Genomic DNA, 20,441 nt, shown 5'->3' with positions numbered 1-20,441 from the left:
GCGTTTGTTTGCCCGTTAGGGGTCACCAGAGGTCTTGTATAGCCTGCTGTGTTAACCAAAGATAAATCTGCTGGCATTAAGTACCTTGAAAGGTGGGATGCAACTAAACAGATATTAGATACGTGATATGTGATGTTTGTGTAATATATGTATGTATTGTTTTCTGCTACTAAAATTTAACTTTAAATCAGATCTCAGTTGTCATGTTAGAATACAGATGTTTGAAACGTGAACACAGCTCCATTCATTAGGACGTATTAACACCAGCTTCCATCCTCTGCTCTGGAGTGAATATTATGAGCAAATTAACTAGATTAATTAATGTCTGTTATCTTGTCAAATTATCATTATGTACAGTGGCTGAACATGAACTCAACTAAGAATATCACAGTCATGTCTCCTGTTCAGCTGTTTGATACACCATTTACGCTGAACACTATTTACTGCTCTCAGCACTATCCTGCGTCTTGCTGATGCAGCTGATGTTTGCTGCAGTGTTATATGCAGTATCCCTGTTGTCAGGGATTTTTTTTATTTAAAACATCAGTGAGAGTTTTATGGTGGATGGTTCTGCTTGTGTAGCTTGAACTCAATAGGCAGCAAATGTTAGATGAGAAAATCTTGAAGTAAAGGGTGATGCTCCTCTGTGGCCTGAGTCATCTTTTCAGTAATAGATTTTATAAGCAAGTTTGGCTTTCATTGAACAAATGCAAACATGTTTCCTCTTCTCATGTCTGACTCTGTGCACACACTCTTAAACACAAGTACTTCAAGGTCTGAGTGTGCTGTTCAGCACACGTGTCCCTCGTTGGACTTCACTGCAGGAGGCATGTGAGCCTCCTCGTCACACTTACGCCACATCAGCTGCCCCCAAACTAACAGGAACAATGGAAACAATGGCAGCGAGGCGTGTTGGGCCCTGATGTACAGTGCGTCTGCTTTTGCCGCCATATGTACAGAAGCTGCGGCTTCCCTGACTACAAAAGCCTTGCCATGCGTCAGGATGCTTTGTCTTTTATTCCCCTGACACTGCCCCGTGCTCCATGAAACCTTGTGAAGGCTGACCCTTGACCCCTGGAAAGCGTCTACACAATGCAGGCAGAAACTCCCTTTGTTTATAAGGCTAACTTGTTAACCACTTGCTGCCTGATTAAAAACAGAGTTCCACCTGATTTCACGAAATACTGACTTGCATACTTAAAAAAATGAAGATATAACCCATTTCCAAAACTTTACACTAACAAATTATAAATAACTGAGAAGATTAAACTAAAAGAAATTGGTAGTAATAAAAAAAAATCTCCATGTGTAAATATGTGTACTTAACGTGGATGCATGGAAAAACAATGCAGTCCTGTTCATGTGAACAAGTGCAAAATAAACATGCAGATATAATCTTACATTTTACAAGCTGTATGCATACTACACCCAAACAGGAGCATGTAGAAGCTCATCCCCCCCCCCCCCCCCCCTAAAAAAGAAAAGAAAAAGCTTAATAAACATATTCAGCATGTAGAGAAAAAGGTGTGACTTGTGTAAATGGATAAATGAGACAGAGCGAGAGAGAGAGAGAGAGAGAGAGAGATACATGTAGCTTTGAATAAAATAGAAAAACAGGATATAAGAACCAGTCTATTTACAATTTAACGCTTTATTCCAGTTCAAAGTGCTTCAAAAGTGATAAACTGATAATAATAAAAAAAAACCCAAATTGAATGAAATGAAACCATAACAAATAAATTACATTTAAAACGGCCTGTAAGTACCATCAAATTACATCAAATTAAGAATAATAAATACTTTTATCAAAGTATGAAAACATATTTTTAAAAAAAGCAGAAACACTGGTTTTTGAAGTTTACTGGTATCACATGTGTGCATTTCGTGATGCTGCAATGGGACGTCATCTGTTGTTTGACTAATGTCCTCCACAGTGAATGATTATAATAAACAATATGCTGCAGTCCGGTAAAACATCAAGAAAAACAGTTCCCACTGTTTCACAGCACCATGCAGGTGCTTGTGTGTCTTTCCATTTTCCATTTTCCACACTCTGAGCCCTGCGGCAGGGCAGGTATCGATGTGGTTGCCGAGCTGGGTGGTGACAGTTGCTCAGGTGACTGAAACCAACACCCCACGGAGACAAACCGCCATCTGCGGGTGACAGAGGGAGGGAGCAGCCTGCTTTCACCAGACAGCTCCAACCTTCGGTTCGACTTCACTTACATTTACACTCTGCTCGACTCAGCAGCTACACGCAGGTGTCATGAGTGGGCATCCACAGATGCGCGTTTATGGCACCGTTCCCGCGTGTTTTCTTTATATAAGAAGCTATAATAAGGTGTTATTGGATTAGCTATGGATCGACTCGATGATTGGAGCTTCAAGTCCAAGGAAATAATGGACCTAGAGGAGGATTTCTTTTTCCACTATGGAGCGGAGGAAATGACAGATTATCAGGACCCCAGTGAACTTCTGGCTGCTTTAAAACAAAAGGAGGAAGAGGTTATTTTGGCAGCCCAGCTGGGAAACGCATTGCTCCTAGAAAACCGCCAGCTTAAGGAGAAGAGCGAAAAACTTCATGAGCAATACGCAGAGAAGCTGGAGGTAAGGAGAATCCGATTCCCTACAGGTGAACTAATAATCTAGTAGGTTTTGTAATAATCTAAAACATTCTGTGAAATGTTCGGGTTGAAGTGTTTAGAATTACGTCATGGTTGTTGCTGTTTGAAGTGGGCGGGTAAGAAGTTTTCCCGATGTCCAAAGATTGTATGCTGTTGTTTCTCTCCCAGCTTTACGCACGAAAACGCGTAAAAATCTTTCTAGCTCTATTTATTTAAGTTAAGGTGACCAACTTAAATATTCAACATTAATGACATTGAGTCACCTGAGTCATTTATTGGGACCTCCGACCGCACTATTAACGTGTTCTCAATATTTTGGCCATCCCATGAAAAGACATTTACAATTGTAAATGGAAAAAGCAGCATAAAAAAGGCACTGCTAAGGTGTTCCTACTAAACTGGTTGGTTTACAAAATAATGAATGCAATATATTCAACGTTAAATAAGCTGTAACTGTATAAAGAAACTATAATGTAAGCAGGCAGAAATGCTAGTGCGTTGCTAAACTTTACTAACTCTCTCTGAAGCGATCTTTTGTGTTCTCCCAGCGACTGTAAAACTATTTCTATCTTAGCAGACCTGTCAGTACTGAAATTCCTTCTAGGTAGTCTTGCTGCATACTTGTGAGACACTTCAACTCCTCACGAGATCTCAGCAGTCAGACAGAAAGTGTAGTAATAAAAGCGAACCGGTGGCATCCATGTGTTTGTCTCAGTCGACTACACCAGCACCAAATCATGTTGAGAGGCTGTGATATGAAAATAATGACCTCATTGCTTTCCCCGGGTGATGCTGATGTCTCTATCAGATGCTCGCATCAAGTCAGGTATGGCAGTCACTTAAATCACACCAAGGACAAGACAATGGTGCGCTAGTGTCTAAATTGATGTAAACGTGCTGCGTGAACTTTTCTGATTGAATTTGCCAGAGAGGTGTGGTAAATGTCTGGAACAGTCATTTTCTTGAGTGGGGGGATTTTTAGCCCTTATTGTCTTAAGAAAGTTGAGAGAAGGCAGGAAAGTTTGAAAGACAGAGAACAGGGGAAGATTCAGACCCAGTCCTCTTTATTTACCTTACACCTTATGGGTCACCTGCACAACCCATTGAGCTAAAATAGTGCTGGATCAATCAGGTGTCATGGCAAGTTAATGCTTGGATGACTTTTCTGTTGACTGACAAACTGACTGATCTTTTAAGCTCCAAAGGAATGGATGATAGCATAGTGGATGTTTTCCTCTTCTAGCTTTAATGATATCAGCTACCCTATTGTTACGGATTCAAATTACAGCTGTTGGACATTTCCTGTTATCCGTCAGAGCACTAAATGAGGTTGACAGGTGCTTGTGCTCACTCAAATGCCTTCCAACAACACTCTCACGATGCCAAACAGCTTCATTTGCTGCAGTCGTAGCTAGACAACTGAACTGTATTTACTGCTTTATATTTTAAAATCTTTGTTTTGCTACACCCACCCTAAAGATCACCTGTTAAGGCATTTATCTTTTCCACCTCCGATAGGAGCTGGAGCAGGGAAAACATGAGGTGCGACTGAAGCTGGAGCGCCACCAGTCCCAGTGGGAGAGCCAGATGGGAGACCTGGAGCGGGATGCGAGGGAGCTGAGCGCCCAGGTGGAGCAGCTTACCCGGGCGCTCAGCGAGGCTGAGAGGGACAAGAGTCGAACTCAGCTGGAGCACAACGAGAACACTCAGCGGCTCCAGGAGGAGCTCAAAGCTGTGAGTCCCACACCTGGATGGGTAGATTCATGTTTTTCATCTTTGCTCAAAAAGTAACCGAGCCTCAGTGAAACAAACACCGGCAGTAGATTCAAAGCTTCAGGCCGTCTGAGTAAAACTAGAAAGTTACTCAATCCACCCACTGAAACTCGGTGTTCCCGTGTGAACTACTCCGGTATCAGCCTGACTGTATTTGATCTAAAGCAATGCCACACTCTGAGGATATTTGAAAGCTCATAGCAAGGTCACAGCTAAAATACTTCTACTACAAATAAGTGTTTTGATAAATGAGAAGGAGAGCGATAGAGCTAGAGTCAGCTGGGAGCTGCATATCAAAACCTGAGCAGTTTCCCTCAGGCAAATCAGCAATGTCAAGTGCAGAGCAGGAGGGAAACGACATGTAAACAAGAGGGGGAGGGAAACTTCAAGCATGACTTAATTTTAAATCTGAGAGGGAGGGAAGCTTGGAAAATACCTGGAAGAAGCTTTATTCAAATTCTAGTTCAGGCAAATGAATTAAACTCATTGCCGTATAATTATTTTAGCCACTTTTTTATGTCATTGTACCTGTGAAATGTAATAGAAAAATGTCCTAGATAATCTATTAGACATATTATAGAAGCTTTTATCAGAACATTATAATCTGTTACGTTGGTTTATTCAGTAACACAAAGTTAACCTTTAACTAGCTTGACATCATAAGGACGCTGACAACATGCCGCTGACTCACGTCTTCAGGAGATCATGAGTGTTGAAGTAAATTATTTATGATCATAAGTATCTGATCAGAAATGCAGTACACTGTACACAAAGCAGGCTGGTGACAGCTTCTTATCAGTGGAGCTGACTGGATCACACAGCTGGAGCAAACTTGAGTATTTTTCCAGGCTGAGAAAGTGAGGATTGTTTTTCTCAGCGTTGCTGTTGTGACGTGCTGCGTTCCACACGACAAACCTCTGCTCACGCAGAATGAACAGCAGACACGAGCTTGTAAGGAGTCAAGGTCCACGAAATAAGGAACTGTGAGCTTCCTTCCCCCTCTGTGGCTATACTGAAGGACTTGGTGTGTGGAAATCAGACTCCCTAGAAGTTCAGGAAAATGCCAATTTAGATAAAAGCTTGTATCTCTCTGTTTGAGCTGTTTTAGGGGAGAGGGAGGTGGAGGAAATACTTTATTGGGCTGCCCAGTGTTAGCCAAATGTAACTCTGGTCTGTGTAGTTGTGAAGCTGAGAGAAGAGACTGAATCTTAAGACGCTCCATGTCTGACAAGTCTTTGCCTGATGTAGTGAAAGATACTGCTGCTTCTGTCGGACAGCTGTGTGGTGGGGTGAGTCGTGCTGTAATTCATTGAGTTTTTGTTTCTCACGGTTTTGACTGGAAGAGCTCGGTTTATTCATGGTGTCATGTTCAGGCTTCAGTAAGCTATACAGTAGGTTTCTTCTTTTAACTTAAAAAACAAACAAACAACAAAACTCAAGGATACTTAGGAAACTTGAATATGTCAATGAGCTAATCAATTGTAGCTGCTGTTTTCAGTTTATATACTTAATGTGTAATAGACAGAATTGCATTAAATTAATCAATAAATCAAAGCTGAACTAATCTTCAAAAAGCAGAAATTACATTTTAATTTAAAAGCCGAATGGACCTGAGCTGGTTTGAGAAGAGAAGTTAACCATTAACATTGAGTAGAAATAGATAGTAAATGTTATAAAGTCATAAGAAATTTTGGGGGGGGGGGGGTTACAACCACCATTAGGGAAAATATGTATTCCCTGACTGGTTGAAAGTGGTTCTTGGAGATTCTCGGTTCTCACTGGGTAAAACTGTTGCAAAGCAAGTGTTGCACCAGAACCTCTCAGTAAGGGCTTTGTTTGCTAGCAGATTAACGCAAGTGCCTGTCGTTTTTATTTTTTGTTTTTATGCTGGTCTCCAAGTACTTGTTAACTAGCCAAGTGTTTGTATAACCTGAAAAAGTGAGATGTAAACCAGAAATGGAGGAGATTCACATTCAAAGTAGAAGTTGCGGTACTGCAGCCAACATGTTACAAAAAGCGCTTTTCAGTGTCAGTGTAACTGACATAGCTGGCAACTGTTTGTAGACAAGTCCGTCACTTCTATCCAAATTTCCACAGCAATATGCTAACAATCAAAGTAATCACAAGGAGGCTTTTTGCCAACCAACTGGGGAAAACATGTTTGTCTAGTGACAGGTGCTTGCCAGAGGTTCACTAATTGGTCAGGAGACCTGTGTGACCTGGGGCAGTTGACAGCCATTAACTTCTAGCAACCACTTGCAACTGATTGGGGAATACTCATTTTTCCCTAATGACTGGTGGTCAACCAGTGGCCAACTTAGCTGAAAGTTAAGGTAAATTAATTAAGTTGTTAATCAAAAGCATATTTATACAATTAAAATGGTTTGTTCTAATTGTAGATAAACATTTAAAATGGTAACTTAGGAGTGTAGAGAAAGAAATGTATATGTATAATTTTTGTATGGAACTATAAGCTAAAAAGCCCCTGAAATGAATTAAATTGTTAGCTAAAAATGAAAAAATGTCGAAGTTAAAAATTGTTTGCCATGTGGCTAGCATTTCTCAAAGTATAGATAAATAAAATTGTTATCAAAAGCATGGGTAAGCATTTGAAGTGGGTAGCTAAAAGTGTGGATAAACAGTTAACTGATTAGTCAGGAATGTAGTTTTTGTTTTTTTTAAATTAATTATTAGCTTAAAGTATAAAGAATTAAAATTGTTAGCCATGTTGCTGGTAGTCATTGAAAAATATAGATAAAAAAATATAAACTCTTAGCTAAAACTCCTTATAAAGAGTTAAAAATTAAATTATGTTTAAAAGACAGATGCATTCATTAATAAAATTCTAGCTGAAAGTACAAGCTAAAAACCTTCCGTTAAAACCAGCTAAAACGTTAAAATATAGATAAACAGTTGCAAATGGAGTTATCAGCTCTCAGAAAATGAAAATGTGATGAAAAAATGATTTTCCAAAATGTTAGATAAAACCTTAAAATGTATATAAATAGTTAAAATCATTAGCTGTATGGCTAGCAGCCATCAAAAAGCGAGTTATGGACTAAAAGCTAATACCTGGATAACCAGTTTAGGTGCTTCACTAACCATAACAGATAAATGGTAAGATGAAGCAAAAGTTTCTCACAGATGAAAACATAATCTGCTAATTATGAAACCGTAAGTAGACCATGACAGGAATCTGGAGGAGGATATAAACTGAAACCAGAGAGAAAAAGAATTTTCCAACAACATGAAAAGATTTGCTGTGAACTTCTGTCCTGGTGCACATGAGGAAGCAGCTGCATTAAAAACAATACTGATGCGTGCCAAATTGTCACACAGTGCAGACTGTTAAAACAGGAGCTCCGGAGCAGAAGCAAAGTGTTGAAAATCTCAGGGAGAGGTGACTGATGTCAGGGTGTTTTCTTACAAACCATCGCTGCAACTGTAAACCAGGCTGAAAAGACTTTGGTCAAACATGAATCACTCTCTATGTTCGTTTGTTAATTTGTCACTGGAGTTTCCTGGCAGTCTCATACAAGGAAAACCACAGTTTACCGTCTGAAGAAAAACATTAAGTATGACTGTAAGGAAATGAGATAATTGCATATAGTGAAAGTAAAAACATTTTAGTATTTTGCTGATTTTGGCTGAAGTCTTGTGCAACATTTTTAGTGCATTAGAAAACTGAATATAAACACATCTACTGGATAAGAAATACCAGACTGGAATGGGAGTATGATTACTGGATGATGAGCTGGAAATGCTGATAGTTTCCTGCATGTTTTCATGCGTTTCATTCGTTTCAATTGTTTTTAAAAAACAAACAACAAAACTCGGTAAGTTTAGGACTTTGCTATGAGCTTATTTCAGGTAGACCTGACTTACTGCTGGGGGTATTATGAGCTGACACTGGCCAATAATAGACAGATTGTACACAACCAGATTGTACTGGTTGTGGGATTTATTTGCCTCATGACTGGTAATAGCCCAAGGCAAATAGGATGACTTACTGATGCCAGCAATAAGTGTTTGTGTATTTATATAGTTGTTATGGATATACACTTTTTAAAATACTTTTTAACATATTATTATTTAATAAGGGGGTTTCTGTTCATTTCACTTTTAGTTTTTATTGTTTGGTTTCACTTAAGTTTCAATATAATATAACCTTTTAGATATAACTCAAACGTACTGTGTGTGCATACATACAGAATATTGAATAACTTGTATACAAAAAGAGTTAAGACCATTGCAGACAGGTGTTTCTACTTTTTTGGTCACTCTGTTGAAATCTTGTTTTCTGTCAGGTTAACCGATGCAGATCACATTACCTTTTTCACTTCCTGCTTCCTACTCAGGGTCACATATCACTCACACCGGTAGCATTTTATTGGGCAGCTGTGACAAATCCCTCACTGTGTACATTGTTTAAGACAAGCCCCCGTAACCTCGGTCAGCATCACCAAGCTCACAGACAAAAAAGGAAAACACAATATACATTACAGAGAGATATAAATCTTTCATTTTGTTCTTTGATGTTGCACCAACGTTCCTTTATCCCAGGGGAAAGCCATCTTTTCTCTGTGCCCCCCAAGGGGCTTAGTTATAGCTGTGGAAGCCAGCTGTTGGATACTTCAGCGTGTGGACTCATGAAGGCGTGGAGGGGGTGGGGGGGGGGGGGTGGAGTATCCTCCGTCCCCTCCTCGTTTTGGTGGCTCTCAGTGAGTCGGTGCCTCTATTGTAGAAAGAGGCCCATACTGAAATGTTCATTTTTAAACCCAGACTTCTTCTCTTCTCACTGTGTCTGCTTGCTTTTTGTTTTTATCCTTTATTCACTCACACAGACACACGCTTCCCTCTACTTATGTCCCACAAACCTGCCTCACATCCTCCATACTTTCAAGCTCTTCCCTCCAGCTTTTACTCTGGTGATGTCCGAGTTCACCATTGTTGTTTAATGTGGCATGATGATGTCACCACCAAGATCAAGATGCCCTCTGCTCCATCTGCCGTAGAGGCCGGCCTTTCATTTTGTATTATGTGGCATTGATTGGACCTGACAGGGCCCCGCCGAACTGCTGAGTAAGGGGAAATGAGGGTCCCAGTCCAGGACAAGGGAGGGCAGAAGGGGGGGCCTTTCACAGGGCCTGTAGGCACAGCAGCTTCCCAAATTTTTAATGTTGCCCAATCTTTTGTGTTTGAATCAGCTTTCAAGTTTTCCAATATTCAGTGTTTTATGGTTAAAGTTGAAAATGGGGGAAAATGAATGAATCACTCATGCTGTTAGCTTTTACATCTGTCCTGTTTTTGCCCCAGGTTTTGGAAGCACTGCAGGCTATCAGGAAAACCAATAACCAACCACATTTAAATTTAGTCAACTAATCCCCAGCTTCTTCTCATCTCAGCTTTAGCCAAGACTTTTATTTTCTTAAAGCTCAGGCTACAGGCAGGCTTCATTTTGGATTTTCACTTTAACTGATACGCGTGTGTGACGCCAGTCTCTGGCTGAGATCTTTTTAACCCTCTCCATATTTCTCATTTCATTTGCTCCCTTTGTGACTCTCCTGCGTTCGTGTTCTCTTTTTTCTGTGCACGTGTAGGCGATGGAGGTGGAGAGAGCCATGTCCACTGAGCTGCAGGCTCTGAAACAGGAGCTGCAACAAAAAGGAAGTCACAACAGGCAGCAGGACGAGGAGCTGATGAGTGCCATGAGAGAGCAGGCAAGTACTCTAATGCACACGTGCGGCCGTTACTGTGACTTTACAGAGGTGTAGCTTCATATTTATGCTAAAATATGGTCTTCTTCTTGTAGCATATCATATTTTTGTATCAATTTTTTTCTCAAATGCCTTTCTAATAATTACTTGGCATCAGTGAAGCGAGTCATAAATGAACTTCTATCTCTTCATGTCTGGCCCATACCTGCTGGTCATGTTTAGACCTACATGGTTCTTAAAATAACGTCTTCTAAGTAATGTTTTAAGCAAAGTAAAATGGCAAATAAACAGTCTGTCTAAAAAGTGATCTTTTCTAATACATAATGCGTTTTATTTCATGCAATGGATGTGGTGGTTACATAAAACAGAAGAATAATGAAAGTCCTGGACAACCAGCAGCTGAAACTGGGGAAAAAAAAGTACTAAAACAACACTTTATTTTGTAATAATGGTTTGATTAAAGGTTTTTAAAAAGGAATATCTGTTTTGAAATGACTTTTGAAATTGTGACGAGCAAGTTCACCTTCTTTTTTGGATGTACTCCTGAATAGGATAAATACAGTCAGACAGATTCTCGGTAAATCATCCTTTTCTCGATAAATTGTTCATTTCCGAAAATGAGAAAACGGATAGCCTTCCAAGTAAAAGTAGGAAGGTTCAAATATCAGCTTCATTCCTCCTGTTAGTGGATTGTTTTGTTGCGATGCAAGGGAGTGGTGTGAGTTAGTGAGAATTTTCCTCCCTGAGGGGAAGAAATAACTTTGTTATCTGTATTTCTGCTTGTTTTTCCAGGTGTTGCGTCTCTCACAGAAGGAACAGGTGCTGGAGCAACGATTGGAGAGCGTTTGTCAAGAAAACGAAGAACTGAGGGCGAGTTTGGCCTCTTTGGACGCACGCTTGGCTCTGCACGACCAACTCAACGAGCAGCACAGCCAGCAGGTACAAACATGAATACAGTACAGCGCAGGCAAGACTGTCATTCGAGCTCCATAGTACATAAGCAATCTGATTAGAGCTCATTGTGGCAGCAAAACCGCATCAAGTGGTTAGTGCGTGACTAAAAGAACCACAATGACAAAGATTTTCTGCTCCCTCTCTGCCAGCCTGGGTTTCGGTGGGATTGCGGAAAGTACCGCTAAACAATCACCTCACTCCCGTCACTGTATCTCTCACCCGCAACTCTGGATTCCACTCGTGTTCGTTTAGTTTCATGTTTGGCTTTAGGCTGGAATCTGGCATGTCAGGATTTCTTTCTCTTGTTGGTACAGTCTGCTTACACGAGTCTCCTATTACAGCTCCTTCCAGAGCTCATTTGACTCTTAGGCTAAAAGCAGGGATCTGTGTAATCTAGCAGGATTCATAATGTGATTTTTATCGTAGCTTCTTCATCTGTCGGACGTGTTATCCTTGTCACATTTCTGTTTTCGTTCATGTGTGCATGTGCCTCTCGCTCTCTGTGCTTTTCAGCTTGCCGAGGCGCGGCAAGAGGTGGAGGCTGCACGGGGTCATTCACAGCAGCTGCAGGCCCAGGTGGAGGAGCTTCAGGAGGAGGTGTCCCTGCAGGAAGCCAGGAGCTACGGCGACACTTCCCTGCTGTCTGAGCTGGAAAGTAGCCTGGAGATAACAGGCCTCGGAGTCAGCAAAGAAGAGGTAGGTTTACTGATTAATACAGTCAAAGCATATTGTTTTATAAAAAAAACATCCAAAACATGCCTCATGTGGCTGATTGAAGTATTTCATTTCAATTTAATTTAAAAATATAAAGTTCACTGTGAATAAGAGTAAAGCTAATGGTAAGATGTCTCGTGACTAGGGCTGGGCCATATTATACCGTTCACGGTAATACCGGTATAATGTTAGGCAACGATAGGAAAATGAAATATCGCGATAGAATGGGAGTAAAACGCGCATGCGCAGTGCCTTTGTTTTCATACGCACATGGCCGATTGTTGAGTGAAACAGATGAACCAGAATTGGTTTGTAAAAATGGTGCAACTTCAGTGATGTGGAACTGGTTTGGTGTTTGTCCATCAGATACACAACAAAGCACATTTTTTTGCAGAACATGCAAGCGGCCGTTGTTATTGTCATATTTGTCGGACTAAGATGCTCTTAAATCTGGGAGTAATCTGGGTCCTAAACTCCGTATGCTTCAGGTCAAACAACACTGCAGCATCACTTAGAGTTAAAAACTGTCTAAATTCTTTCATCTTTAATAAAACGATCAGCATTGCTGCTTTACCAGGTGTAACTATAAAGTTTAACTTCCAGGCATCCATGAAAACAAAAGTTATTACATTTAACGGAGTTAGAAGTTAGCAGGAAGCTAGCGGAAGTTAGCTCGCTAGTTTCGCTAGTTACCTAAGCATGATATAGCATCTGCTATCACTTCCAACATAAACGAAGACAGGAAACTAAACAGCAGTGACGTTTGTAGGGTTACTGAAGTTGGGCTAGCTGGTATATAATGATGTGCTACGTGATCGCTAGCGACACAGCTATGTTAGCATAACATAAACAGTGAAGCTGGAAGACGAACACTAACACTTTTCCACTTATAAAAGTTAACGTGAAGGTTCTTCATGGTTAGAGACAAATGCAATCGCATGGCAGGATGCTGTAAACGGACCAAACTTCAGTCAGGAGAACAACTGAGATAATCCATCCACAATACGAGGTTAGTCATTAATATACTGCAACAACATGGGAATAGAGCCGCTGCCAGAGAATTCAACATTAATGAATCAATGGTACAGAAGTGGAGGAAGCAAGAAGAATGAGTTTAATAAAGTTTGATTTATCTGACTGCTTTGTTTCGCTTAATGTGTCTTATAATCCCGTGCACCTTATGGTCCGAAAAATGCGTACTGCACACTGCAGTTTAATGTTGCAAAGCACCTCTTTTTAACTTCAGTGGATATTATACATGGTTATGCTCAGGATATGTCAGCCCATTTCTACTGGAAATGCCTTTTGGTTAAACTTTCAGCAAGGAATTTGCATTTGCACTGTTACATTTTTATAAAGCTTTAATGTACATAAAAACCAGCTTCTTGTTTAAGTGAAAATAAATGGAAGGTTGTCTTTTTGCGCTAGTAATGTTGTGGAGTTGTATTTTGTCTCGCATCAATTATATCGTCGGTTATATCGTTATCGCAAATTTTCAAATATATATCGTGATAAATATTTTTGGCCATATCGCCCTGCTCTACTCGTGACCTTATACATAAACATCACTCCACTTAGAAGACAGAGTGATGAGGGAGAAAGGAATGCAGGGGGGCGCATGTAGATGCACAACATCATTGTAATAAAGTGCAGGTGATCTTAAAACTAAGAGAGAGACAATTTTACTGTCTGTGTTAGCCTCACATAAACAATCCTGCTCCTTTAATACTTATTTGAGCACCGATTATCTGTCAGTCCACAGCTTTGAAGAGTTAACGTCTTAAATTTCTCCTGTTTGAATGATGATTGGTAGAAACTGCAGTCCCAAACTGTTCTCAAGTTTACGAATTTGTGCCCCCGAAGCAGTAAGAATAATTTATCATTTATTTTTCTGTATTTGTATTGTTGGTATTTTAGTATCTCTAGGTGCAATAAGCATGACTTTTCTTCAACGTTGATTTTTTGCAACATTGTGATGTGTTATCCTGTATCAGTGTTATGATCTAAAATTATACGTACTGTAAAGCACAAACACACAAAAAAGTACTAGGAAAAAAAGTAAAATTCCTCTTATAGCACTAATGTGAATGCTGTCGAGTCACTGCAAGACAAAATTGGAAAAACATGCAAACAGCTCTGTGTAGGAACAGCTGCACACTATCTCCATACTGTGGTTGGCTTTTGCTGCAGTGGGCCTGCAATGATTCACAGGTCACGTGCGTTTTGAGGGGAAACTGTGTTCCTGTGATGACTGGAAATGAAATGATCAAGTTGTCTTTCTTGAGAATGAGATCGCACATTTATAGCACCAGAGATACATCATTTATACTCTGAATTTTGGAAAGCGTTTGAAAATGTTGTAGCAAAAGCACGGTAGCTCTCTCTACAGAGAGGGACGCCATGCAGGAACATGTTGTGCGAGTTCTTGGTGACAGTGTGACAGCGTGTTTGCTGTCACACTGTCACCAAGGCGTGAAGCTCCTGATTGTACAGAGTGAAGTCCTGGATGAGGACTTGTGCAGAAGTCACGTGTTGGAGTTGTGTCTGGGAGAGAGCAGAAAACGTCTTCTCACCGTCCGTGTGTCTGCTGTTATTGTTGTGTTGCAGCAGGAAAAAGTAATGTGTTGCTGCACTCGTGAGTCACATTTCCTGTTTGTCATTACCACATTGTCGGAGACTTTCCACATTGTTGTCACATGTGGGGTATATGATGGCAATACCTCACTAAAACATAAAGCTCATTATTTTTGTGGCAGCCACAATTACTGTTCAATTTTTAAGCATTTTTTTACTCAGGCTGATTTTATTGTCTCTTAAATATAGAACTTTCTCAGAGTCAGGGGTGTTAAAACTTATGCAAACAACTGTGACTGTTTATCACCTGAAACTGTTCCTGTTTAGTTATTTTTGTTATGATCGGATAAGCACTGTCACATGATACACATGACTCAGGTAAGTTAAATATGCCCATGAGGTAATGCTGACTCCTCCAGTCGTATAAATACATGATGTCATTCAAGACATGTGAGAAGAAGATGGGGAATGCTCGCAGGAACAGAGAAGAAGAAATAACTTGTATAACACACAGAAATTCCTTTTAATATGCTGTTAGGTCCAAAGCAGTAGGGTGAATGTGAAATGTAAAGCATACTGTAGAAGCAACCAAGAGTTTCTCAAGGAAAAGAAATGGGATATACTTCAATGGCCAAGTCAGTCGCCTGATCTCCAGGCGACTGATTAAAATCCTTTGCAGCCAGACTTCCCTGCAAAGGATTTTATGAAAAAGTCTGTAATTCCTAAGCAGTTAATTCAGTTAACTGAAAGTCTGCTTTTCAATCACATCTTGATTGCTTAATTTAAAATCCATTGTGATGGTGTGGTAAGGCAAAGAGTTTATGGACCTAAATGTAGGTCAGAATTCGAGCAGCATCCTCCAAGCTATGTAACTTTTGTTGCACGTTTAATATTTTGGTTCATGTGTTAATGCGGCTGACACTATTTTGAAAGTCACAGCAAGCACATATCAACACGTTTCTTCCTTTTTTCATAGTTAACGCAAGAAATGGGGTCCATCCTTCAGTTACTCCTCCCGCTGACCCAGGAGCTGAATGACTCAGAGCAGTCAGAAGTCGCCGATCAGCAGGAAGACCTGAAGGCCATGTTGCATCGGCTGAAGGGCGTGGCTCAAACTCTTTCACAGGCATCCAGGCCACAGGTGAGCTGCGCACACACGAACAGCAAATGGGGCAGGGAGAGGAAATGCGAACAAAAGGCTGACCTTGTTGTTTGAAACATGAGAAGGACGGGAATAGTACACTGTAGGTTTTGTCATGTCCTCGAATCATAAAGAAATGTACACAAAACAATCTGAAGTTCTGACGTCTAAGAAACGCAGGGCTGTACCAACACGGCAGAGCGCATTTATTGCTTTTCAAACACACAACTTACAGGTGAGAGATGCGACGTTTAACACTCCAACAGTGCATCTCTTTCTGTTGTACGATGAGAGACAATTGTACTGAAAGCAGAGTTATTTCCTTACTTTGTTTTTTCTTTGCTAGAGGTTGGACGCAGATGCAGGAAAAGCATAAATCATAGATCCAGAAAGCAGCCTGCTCACATACTATAGCAGTCCAACCTATCTACCCCCTAGTGGCTGTTTGAGGCACCACAGGGTGTTCACACAGGACAGATTGCTTTGCGCGAGCGTTTACAATAGTCCAGTTGTGTCTTGTGGCATTTATCTTACATTCAGAGCAGTAACATGAGTCTGTCAGTGTAACTAAAGGGGCCAGCCTCACCCCTTCCTCCGCGAGTGCACCTCCACAAGTAGGCCAACGCCACAGAAAGTCCTTTTGATGCACACACCGCTGACACCTGATCTCTCTGTTAATGCCTCTGTCCCAGGAGCTGAATCAGGGTTTTGTTGAAACGACAGGTGACGAGAGTGGGAATCTGAGCATGACACAGGAGCTGAGAGATCAGGTAACCGAGGGATGAACAGACCCGTCCGTCAAAGAGGGACAGCACCAGTTGTATGACAAAAAGGTTGCACCAGTGCTGACCCTACTGATCTTGATGCGGCATCTAAATTCAGAGATATTTGTGTGCCTCAGAATTGCATTTGACAAGCAGATAAACATTCATTATGTAGTATTTTATACTGTGGTCTAAAGAGCTCTTATCGTCTTCCTGCAGAATGTGCAGCTGCAGCAAGAAAATGCTGAACTGATGCAGAAGCTGCAGAGCGTTCAAGATCAAACTGAAGTTGTCCAACAGGCCATCAAAGACCGAGATGAAGCTATTGCGAAGTAAGTAATGAGTTTATTTATCCAATTCAAGTGAGAAAGTTCAAGCTTTCCAGATTACATGTTTTATATTTTTAAAACTGAAAAACACTAATTCCTAGTTCCCGAGCATGGCTCAGCCCTGAGTTTTAACTTGTTATGGATGTTAAAATCCTTACTTTAAAGATCTTTGTGTGACTTCTTTGCAGGAAAAACCGAATGGAAGAAGAGCTGGTGAGAAGTAAAAACGATATGATGTCTCTCAACAACCAGTTACTGGAAGCCATCCAACGCAAACTGGAGCTATCACAGGAGCTGGAGGCCTGGCAGGTAAACCACTCACTTTTCTCTGTAGACCTCCAGTCTAATGATCTTTCTCGCATCACTTTGTCACACTGTCCTATCATCTCGTAGCCTGTTTGCAGGGCCTTCTGCTTCAGCACATTCTTATTACGTTTAATCACCTGCATCGCTGATGGGAAGGCCACATTTTCAGAGGCACTGCCTGCCTTTGAGATTGATGTATCGGTCTGAGATTCTAGAGTAGAAAGTCAGAGACAGGCACCATCATAAATCTCCATGTCCTGACAGTTTGGAGGGATAAGAGCGGCATGTGTCTCTGAGCCCTTCTGCTGCTGAGTAATTATGCCAAGCTGAGCCATCTGCCTCAGTGTCTGAGCCTTCATGCTCTGATGAAGATAATACAGATAATATTTAGAGCAAACCACTGATTCACTTCTTTAAATACTGTGTTTCTGAGCAACCACAAGATAAAAACATATAAATTATAAAAAAATAAAGTAATGTAAGATTAATATAAATGATTATTTAATACAAAAGGCATGCAAAGAAAAGGTTATTTACTCAAACGGAAGTCAGACCGTTTGAGTAAATAAAAGTGACCGGTCATAGGCACTGACCAGTCACTTTATTGGACCAGTTTTGCCTTCAGAACTTCATAGATTTAATGAATCTGAACGCTGACAAGGAAGGTGTTTTATAACCTCTTTTTACTGTTATGAACAAATATGCCTAGAAGCACATTGTCTCAATCCATCTCCCAATGGTTTGATTTCAAGACTGTGATCAATAGCTTTAAACCAATATAGTTTTTCTTTTCCCTCCTCCTCCGGCTGCTGCTGCGACTCCTAAAGGGAGCAGATCATCTGCCTCCGTCTCACCCTATCCCTAGCTTCCTCCTCTGTCACACCACCCCTCTGCATCTCATCCTTTACCACAGGGGTGGGGAAACTCCAGGCTTCAAGGGCCGGTGTCCTGCAGGTTTTAGATGTATCCTTGATTCAACACAGCTGATTTAAATGGCTAAATTATGTCCTCAACATGTCTTGAAGTTCTTCAGAGGCCTGGTAATAAACTAATCATTTGATTCAGGTATGTTGACCCAGGGTGATATCTAAAACCTGCAGCGCATCGGCCGCTGCTTTACCACATCAATGAATCTTCTGAGGTCTTCCTCTTTTCCTCCTGCCTGGCACCTCCATGTTTTTTAAAGAGTCAGTACTTTGTTGGTTTTCTCGTGGGACTTAATGATAACTAGTTTGCTTCTTTAATACTACGACTCTAGTACTAACATGTTATCTTTGCCAATCATGGGATACCAGACTGAGCCCCGGCTCCTAAGTCTTGCTGCTCAATTCCTCTTCCTCCCCACCTTTCCCCAGGATGACATCCAGATCTTCATCAACCAGCAGCTCAAGTCCCAGCAGCAGTTGGAGCAGCCTCAGAAGAAGCCCGCCTCCAACAACAGCATGTCATTCTTTCGCAGACCCAGCAGAACGGCTTCATCTTGGTCACGCCAGTCGTCGGCCTCCTCCTGGAATTCAGACTGCGATCAGGACAAAAACCAATCCCCGTGGAGGGACTGGTTAAGGCGGGGCAAAGGGGTGCAGTACAGCAAATAGTGAACACTAAGTGCTAGAACACTACTGGACTACTGTGGAGCAGATGCACCAAGAGAAAAGGTCAAAGGGAACTCACTAGTGGGGCTTCTTGTACATCATGTGAAGGAGAAAAAAAGCCATGAAGACAGAAGGAGCCACTGCAAACAAAGACTGAAACACATTTCACTGAGAGGCTGAGGCTTCTGAAAACGAAGACCGTGACAACATTTTTACAGAATTACAATTGAAGGTTTAACTGTAAATATCGCACCCTATTTTGTAAAATGGTGAATAAGCAGCTCAGTGGAAAGTATTTAAGATTTAACACATCAAAGAGAAGGATGCTCATGAAGTAAGTGATTAAACACTACATTTTTCGTTGTACTAAATTTGTCCTTATCATGTTGGATATAAGAAGTTATGTTTGTTTTTGGGTTTTTTTTTTATTGTCAATGTTGCTAAATGTGTTTGAGAAACGCTGTACGTTTTCTTGTACATGAAGAAATCTGTTATTTTTATAATTTTGTTCTCATAGTTTCAGTTAAAAATCAAACATGTTGTCTGGACATTGATATGGTCTGTGGACAGCAGAAACTCTATTTTATGTTAAGCACTGTTCAGTATTGAAGCTGCTTTGTACAAACTGACCAAGTCTGGAAGGACTGACAGAAAGTTTCATAAAACATTAAATGATACTCAGTCAGGTCTCATTTTTCTCCACTGTTTGTCTTCAAAACTCTCCATGATAAAAGTTATTTACTGAAGATATTCTGGCTTTAATAGGGGAAAAGCTGCAAGATTGAAGACAATACACAAATATGGAGATGGGGTAATCTGTCAGGAATTAAAGGAGGCTACATTGAAAGAAATGAAAACGATCAACCTACAGAGGGCTGAAGTCAAATGTAGCAGCTCACAGTATGTCCAAGGATTTCATCCTGATACCTAATGGCAATCAGGGTGCTGTTGCTTAGCCTATAGAGGTCTGTGTGTCCCTCCATGGATGTGCCTCCCCAGATAATCACTGACCCACCACCAAACCGGTCATGGTTTCTTCAATTTTCATGTCTGTCACATGTGCTCAAGGTGAACCTGCTCTCATCTGTGAAAAGCACAGGATACTGGTGATGGACCTGCCAATTCTGGTATTCTATTGCAAATGCTAATTGTTCTCCACAGTGCCAGGCAGTGAGCACAGGGCTCACTAGCAGGTGAGGGACCAGGTATTGCTTCATGCTACCAGAGACAACAAACCTAGCCAGTAAAACCATTCCTGTGTTAGTGGTTGTCTCACTGTTGCCTCTCTAGTGCATATATTGGTCATTTCGTTAACACGAAAGCCACTGAAACTGATTAACAACCCACCCCCACGCTACTTCACTGCTCAAATTAATATCCCAGAAGTTTAACTGACTTGATTAATATTCTCATGAAAGTGTTTAATTTTTTGAGCGGTTTGATAATCTGAAATGGGCTTCTAACAATACGTCTGCTGCTGCCCTCTGCTGATGGCCAGCAAACATTTCAGGCTTTAGTGGGAGGCAGATGTGTCATAGCTGACAGGATCTGACACACTGGACAGACTGCAGCTGAGGTGCTAAAAAATAAGCAAATGTAGTTACACTTAACTCAGTCATGTTAAATAACTGCAAGTCAACCTTAAATCAGTCAACTGAGGTTTTATCAGATTTTTTAATATTTATAATTTGTGTTCAGAGTTGCATATGTTCACTGCCTTTAACACTGCTACTCAGAAGTGTTGATTTATTAAAGCCATGTAGTTTTGTAAATGTGAAAACTTCCAGATGTCGAGACATGGGTAAATTATCATCAGTGTTTGAGGTTCCTGAACTAAGAATAAAGCAAAACCAAACATGTGCAATAACAACTGCGTACTTCATTCAAGATTAATGGTAATAATGGTCTTATTAGAGTGGGTAGAAGACTTACACTACTACTGGATATTTAGGT

General features: G+C 40.8%; 1 protein-coding gene across 1 annotated transcript; it reads left to right on the top strand.

Annotated features, from left to right (window-relative positions):
• The first annotated feature begins 2,158 nt into the window (after window positions 1–2,158).
• On the top strand, window positions 2,159–19,180 carry LOC113036794 (BICD family-like cargo adapter 1). Its single transcript, XM_026193293.2, has 10 exons — window positions 2,159–2,607; window positions 4,143–4,358; window positions 9,998–10,117; window positions 10,907–11,053; window positions 11,582–11,764; window positions 15,333–15,497; window positions 16,190–16,267; window positions 16,481–16,593; window positions 16,779–16,899; window positions 18,252–19,180. Exons 1-10 carry the CDS (start codon window positions 2,359–2,361, stop codon window positions 18,489–18,491), a joined length of 1,632 nt encoding a protein of 543 aa, XP_026049078.1. The 5' UTR covers window positions 2,159–2,358; the 3' UTR covers window positions 18,492–19,180.
• Window positions 19,181–20,441: the final 1,261 nt, after the last annotated feature.

The sequence above is a fragment of the Astatotilapia calliptera genome, chromosome 14, assembly GCF_964374335.1.
Source record: "Astatotilapia calliptera chromosome 14, fAstCal68.1, whole genome shotgun sequence".
Taxonomy (NCBI): domain Eukaryota; kingdom Metazoa; phylum Chordata; class Actinopteri; order Cichliformes; family Cichlidae; genus Astatotilapia; species Astatotilapia calliptera.
This window is presented reverse-complemented; position numbering and strand designations above follow the sequence as displayed.